The 6360-nt window shown below is 57.2% G+C and overlaps 1 protein-coding gene across 2 annotated transcripts in view; it reads left to right on the top strand.

Annotated features, from left to right (window-relative positions):
• The first annotated feature begins 673 nt into the window (after positions 1-673).
• SLC12A9 (solute carrier family 12, member 9) overlaps positions 674-6360 on the top strand; it is a 30919-nt gene continuing 25232 nt past the window's right edge. The window contains exons 1-5 of one of the 2 annotated variants that reach the window (XM_011985660.1): positions 674-809; positions 2287-2509; positions 2751-2885; positions 4139-4270; positions 5315-5623. In XM_011985660.1, coding sequence (XP_011841050.1) covers positions 2329-2509; positions 2751-2885; positions 4139-4270; positions 5315-5623 — 757 coding nt within the window. In that variant the 5' untranslated portion in view covers positions 674-809; positions 2287-2328. The remainder of the gene's footprint in view (positions 810-2286; positions 2510-2750; positions 2886-4138; positions 4271-5314; positions 5624-6360) is intronic. The other variant, XM_011985661.1, reaches the window with a different exon arrangement.

Genomic DNA, 6360 nt, shown 5'->3' with positions numbered 1-6360 from the left:
GCGATACTGCTGTTCATGGGATCTGTAAAGAGTGAAAAAGGAGTCTCAGCTCTCAGTAGAGTTCACAGGCTCTAGGGTTTCTGCTGGAGGTGAGAACACTGTGCAGGGAGGCACGAAAGCGGGCATCAGATGGTGCAAAGCGACGCTGGGCCCAGCTCGGCGGCCAATGGCTCCCTCCGGTGGCCGAAGCGAAGAGCGCAGCTGGATCGGGCGCGAAGAGAGGATCCCCGCAGCCTGTCAGGGGCAAGGCTGGAACCCGGTGGAGGTTCTAGGGCTTTGAAAGGTTGGAGGACTAGGACTCCAGAAGTCCCCGAACGAAGCGGGCCGGAGTTCCAGGTGACGCACCTGGCTCAGGTGTCGCAGCCCCGCCCACCTCCCTGCCGCCTTCCGCCGTCCTCACACGCCCCCTTTAGAAGGGTGGCTGCTCCCGACGCCTCGGAGCTCGGACTGGGGTCCGGTCCCCGCGGCCACGATTGTTTGCACCTAAGTGATGGAGGCTCCGAGACCCGCGGCCCACGCCCTGCCGGGGAAGCTTGTCTGCAGGGCTGCGTTGCAACCCCGGGCGCACGTGGAGCTGGAGCCGCGCAGGCTGGGGGAGCGCACAGAGGGTCGGGCTTCCCCGGGCGCGCCCACGGGGCGGGGCCGAGGACGGGGACCAATGGCGCGCGCGTGCTGGTGGGGGTGGGGACAGGCTCCGGGCCTGGCATCCCGGTAGCCGCAGCTGTCTTTTCCGGCCCCCGTGCGCTCTCCGCCCGAGGCGGAGCCCCCCGGCTCGCGGGGATCCCCCGAGCGCTGCGTCCTACGGGTGGGTGAGTGAGTGCCCCGCGGTCCCCGAGATGTGGGGTGCATCTGGCCGGGGAGAAGGAGATCTTGGCTCCTTTGCACCCCAGCGGGCGCAAAGGGGCAGGAGCCCGGGTTGGGGGAGGAGGAGGAGGACCCGGGGACCTTGTGTCGCTCGGTGGGAGCCTGTCTGTGTTTCTGTTTTGCTAGTCGAGGGGTGTGTTTGGGTTGGTAGAGTTTGTAGGGGGGGTGCCTCGTGTGGATAGGAGGAATCTGGGGAGGCTAAGGCGAGGGGGTGGTATTGAGATGGGTTGAGGGAGAGGATTGACGGAGGGTGGGGTTTTGAAAGAGTTGGAAGTTTCTTGGGTGCGGTGATTGCATGGGGGGTCTCGGTAGGGGCAGCTCAGGACACCGAAGGAGAGGATGGCGAAGGCTCTCCTGCCCACAACTTACTTCCCTTTTGGGAGATTTGCTTCCTCTTGCATTGCTAGTTAAGGAAGGAGAGGCTGGAGAAGCCTGTGCCGTCAGAGAACCTTTGCCCCTTTGCAGAACCGGTGCCATCCCTAGTCTCAGGAACATAGGGGAAGGGGTGGCCCCCAGGAGCCGGGAGTGGCCCTGAAACCCTTGCTGACAGGTTTGGGGTACCACTTTTTTTGTGGAGCAGTGGCTGGTACCATTTGCAGCCCCATGGGCTCTTTCTAGTTGCTGGTAAGCAGGGTGTGGGTGCGTTCCTGTTTCCTTGTGGTTGTGTCTTTTTTTGTTTTTTTCTTGAGACAGGGTCTCGCTCTGTCACCCAGGCTGGAGTGCAGTGGCGCGATCTCGGCTCGCTACAGCCCTAAGCCTCCAGGACTCAGGCGATTCTTGTGCCTCAGCCTCCCAAGTAGCTGTGATTACAGGCATGCACCTGCATGCCTGGCTAATTTTTTTTGTTTGTTTGAGACAGTCTCACTCTGTCGCCCAGGCTGGAGTGCAGCGGTGCGATGTTGGCTCACTGCAACCTCTGCCTCCTGGGTTCAAGCAATTCTCCTGCCTCAGCCTCCCAAGTAGCTGTGATTACAGGCATGCACCTGCATGCCTGGCTAATTTTTTTTGTTTGTTTGAGACAGTCTCACTCTGTCGCCCAGGCTGGAGTGCAGCGGTGCGATGTTGGCTCACTGCAACCTCTGCCTCCTGGGTTCAAGCAATTCTCCTGCCTCAGCCTCCCAAGTAGCTGGGACTATAGGCATGAGCCACCACGCCTGGCTAATTTTTGTATTTGTAGTAGAGACGGGGTTTCACCATGTTGACCAGGGTGGTCTCGAACTCCTGACCTCAGGTGATCCGCCCACCTCGGCCTCCCAAAGTGCTGGGATTACAGGCGTGAACCACTGAGCCCGGCCAATTTTTGTATTTTTAGTAGAGAGCAGCTCTCTCTTTTGGGGAGGCTTCGGGATATTTGATTAGTGGTCTTTGGGGGTGGGTGGGCTCTGTGGGGCTGCTTTTGATGCAACATAATCTCCTTTGCAGGTCACCTAACCCATTTGTGTCTTCCTCTACCTGTGCTCAGCCATGGCCAGTGAGAGCTCACCTCTGCTGGCCTACCGACTCCTGGGGGAGGAGGGGACTGCCCTCCCTCTCAATGGGGCCGGGGCTCCTGGAGGGGCATCTGCCCGGAAGCTGTCCACCTTCCTGGGTGTGGTGGTGCCCACTGTCCTGTCCATGTTCAGCATAGTTGTTTTTCTGAGGATTGGTGAGTGGGTTCTGGGGCGGGTGTGGACTGACTGTAGTATAGGAGGACATGATGGGGAGAGGCGGAGATGGGACTGGGATGAGAGTGGGAAGGGGGACCCAAGAGAAGTGGTTGGCTAAAGGGTTTGGGGAGGGGCTCCCTGTGGGCTTGCATTTAGCTCCACCCTGGAGCTCTGCAGACCCAGGGGGTGGGGGATATAGGGTGTGAGCCCCTGTGACCTGACTCGCTGCTCCTGCCTCAGGGTTCGTGGTGGGCCATGCTGGGCTGCTGCAGGCCCTGGCCATGCTGCTGGTTGCCTACTTCATCCTGGCGCTCACCGTCCTTTCTGTCTGTGCCATCGCCACCAATGGAGCCGTGCAGGGGGGCGGAGCCTACTGTATCCTCCAACATCAATGGACTGGGGTCTGGGCTGTTCTGCCTGCTCGGGAGGGTGTGGAAGGGGCCATTACCTTTGTTGGCTCAGGGGCGAGACAAGTGTTTTTCTTCATTCTTAAAATTTTTTGCCGGGCGTAGTGGCTCATGCCTGTAATCCCAGCACTTTGGGAGGCCGAGGCGGGCGGATCATGAGGTCAGGAGATCGAGACCATCCTGGCTAACACGGTGAAACCCTGTCTCTACTAAAAGTACAAAAAAAAAAAAAACATTAGCCAGGCGTGGTGGCGGACGCCTGTAGCCCCAGCTAGCGGGAGGCTGAGGTAGGAGAATGGTGTGAACCTGGGAGGCAGAGCTTGCAGTGAGCCAAGATGGTGCCATGCACTCCAGCCTGGGCGACAGAGCGTAACTCCGTCTCAAAAAAAAAAACAATTTTTTTATGCTGGGTGCGGTGGCTCATGCCTGTAATCCCAGCACTTTGGGAGGCTGAGGTGGGCAGATCACTTGAGGCCAGGAGTTCAAGACCAGCCTGGCCAACATGGTGAAAACCTGTCTCCACTAAAAATACAAAAATTAGTTGGGCATGCTGGCACTTGCCTGTGATTCCAGCTACTCGGGAGGCTGAGGCACGAGAATCGCTTGAACCTGGGAGGTGGAGGTTGCAGTGAGCCAAGATCGCATCACTGCACTCCAACCTGGGCAGCAGAGCAAGACACTGACTCCCAGACTGTAGTGCAGTGGCGCCATCATAGCTCACTGCGGTCTTGACTTCGTGGACTCAAGTGATCCTCCTGCCTCAGCCTCCTGAGTAGCTGGCACTATAGGCATGAACCACCACCCCTGTTTAATTTTTAAATTTTTTGTAGAGATGGAATCTTGCTATGTTTCCCAGGCTGGTCTTGAATTCCTGGCCTCAGGTGATCCTCTTGTCTCAGCCTCCCAAAACGCTGGGATTACAGGCGTCAGTCACTATGCCTGGCCTGGCAGGGCAAGTTTTAATAAATGTGCAGCAGGCAGGCTCGTATAATGAAGGAGATCAACATTGCCCTACATGTTAATGCCAATTTCTAGTCTAACAATCTCATCTGTTAGGCAGTGATTGTTTTACAGATGCAGAAACTGGCACTCAGAGGGTATGAGTGACTTGTGCAAAGCCACATGGCTGGGGCCTGGCTGCACTCAGGTTAAGTGCTTGGAGCTATGGCAACTTCCTCACGTCCATTTCAGTCTCTTTTCCCTTAATGCTTCCACTTTCAGTCATGATCAGTCGCACACTGGGGCCCGAGGTCGGGGGCAGCATTGGGCTCATGTTCTACCTGGCTAACGTCTGTGGCTGTGCCGTCTCCCTGCTGGGACTGGTGGAGTCTGTGCTTGACGTCTTCGGGGCCGGTCTGTGATCTGTCTGATCTGGGCAGTGCTGCGGGTTTGCAGGGTCTGGGAGTGTGGGATCATGAGGGAGAAGGTCCTCTACAGGAGAGGGGCAGACTGAGCCATTACCTTGGCTTTCTGGAGCTTCTGCTGTGTGGCCAGCATCGTGCAGGAGATGTGGACATCTCTGAGATTGTCCTTGCCTGCAGGGAGCTTGGATCTAATCGGAGAGACCAGGCTAAGATTCTTAAAATTGACAGAGACCACCAGGGAGAGAGCTAAGATGCTGGGATGGAGCTAAGAGGGAAGTGGGGAAGGTGGTCTCTCTGACAGCAGGTGGGTAGAGGGGGCTTGTCTTGCTTTGGGTCATGGTTGGGGCTGGGTACCTTCTTTTTTTTTATTTTTTATTTTTTTATTTTTGAGATGGAGTCTTGCTTTGTCACCCAGGCTGGAGTGCAGTGGTGCGATCTCCCCTCACTGCAACCTTTGCTTCCTGCGTTCAAGCGATTCTCCTGCCTCAGCCTCCTGAGTAGTTGGGATTACAGGCACTCACCCCCACGCCTGGCTAAAGATTGTATTTTCAGTAGCGACGGGATTTCACCGTGTTGGCCAGGCTAGTCTCGAACTCCTGACCTCAAGTGATCTACCTGCCTCAGCCCTCCCAAAGTGTTGGGATTACAGGTGTGAGCCCTGGCGCCCTGCCCCCCCCTTTTTTTTTCTTTTTTCTTGAGGCAAGGTCTTACTCTGTCACCCAGGCTACAGTGCAGTGGTACCATCTTGGCTCAATGTAACTTCTGCCTCCTGGGCTCAAGCGATTCTCCCACCTCAGCCTCCCAGTAGCTGGGACTACAGGCATGCCTCCCCACGCCTGGCAAATTTTTGCAGTTTTTGTGGAGTTGGGGTTTCACAATGTTGCCAAGGCTAGTTTTAAACTCCTGGACTCAAGTGATCCTCCCACCTCAGCCTCCCAAAGTGCTGGAATTATAGGCGTGAGCCGCCCACCATGCCCGGCTGGTGGGGTGCCTTAGGATCGGGCCTTCTAACTGTGTCCCTACCTCTTTCCAGATGCCACAGGGCCCAGTGGGCTCCGGGTCCTGCCCCAGGGCTACGGCTGGAACCTGCTGTATGGCTCCCTGCTGCTGGGCCTTGTGGGTGGGGTCTGCACCCTGGGAGCTGGCCTCTACGCCAGGGCCTCATTCCTCACATTCCTGCTGGTCTCCGGCTCCCTGGCCTCTGTGCTTATCAGCTTTGTGGCTGTGGGGCCAAGGGACATCCCCTTGACCCCTCGGCCTGGCCCCAATGGCTCCTCCCTGCCACCCCGGTTTGGCCACTTCACCGGCTTCAACAGCAGTACCCTGAAGGACAACTTGGCTGGTGAGCTGGGCACTGCCGTGGCAGGAATCTCGGGGCGAGGGGTGGGCAAGCATCAGGGCTGGGCCCTTAAAAATCTCTGGATGAGCACAGGTGTCAGAGGGAATGGTGGGCAGGAGGTCTGGACTGCAGAGCAGTGCAGTTTAATTCAGGCCTGTCTAGCATGTGTTTGGCCAGCGGGGCAGGAGGAAGCCCACAAAACAGTCCCTGCTTTAGAGGAACTTGTGTTCTAGCTGAGGAGAGACGTGCATTTAGGAATCAGTTAAATAGCACAGTAAGGCCCAGCATGACTTTAACAGATCAGGATCTCCCAGGAGTGGAGAGAGGGAGGCCTGACTATGGGCTGGGGAGGGCAGGAGCCAGGGAGCTGGAGGTAGCCTGAGATAGATGGGTGGGGGATTCAGTCAGGAGCCGGGAACAGAGAGGGAAAGCATCTCAGGGAAGAGCTGGAGACTGGGTGTGGGGGCTCATATCTGTAATCCCAGCATTCTGGGAGGCTGAGGCAGGAAGATCACCTGAGGTCAGGAGTTTGAGACCAGTCTGACCAACATGGTGAGACCCTCTCCCCGTCTCTACTAAAAATACAAAAATTAGCTGGGCACGCTGGCTTGCACCTGTAGTCCCAGATACTCAGGAAGCTGAGGGAGAATTGCTTGAACCTGGGAGGTGGAGGTTGCAGTGAACCGAGATTGCGCCATTGCACTCCAGCCTGGGTGACAGAGCGAGGTTCCATCTCCAAA

The sequence above is a fragment of the Mandrillus leucophaeus genome, unplaced genomic scaffold (genome assembly GCF_000951045.1).
Source record: "Mandrillus leucophaeus isolate KB7577 unplaced genomic scaffold, Mleu.le_1.0 Scaffold29, whole genome shotgun sequence".
NCBI lineage: Eukaryota > Metazoa > Chordata > Mammalia > Primates > Cercopithecidae > Mandrillus > Mandrillus leucophaeus.
The sequence above is the reverse complement of the archived record's forward strand: the minus strand, read 5'-3'. Positions and strand labels throughout refer to the sequence as shown.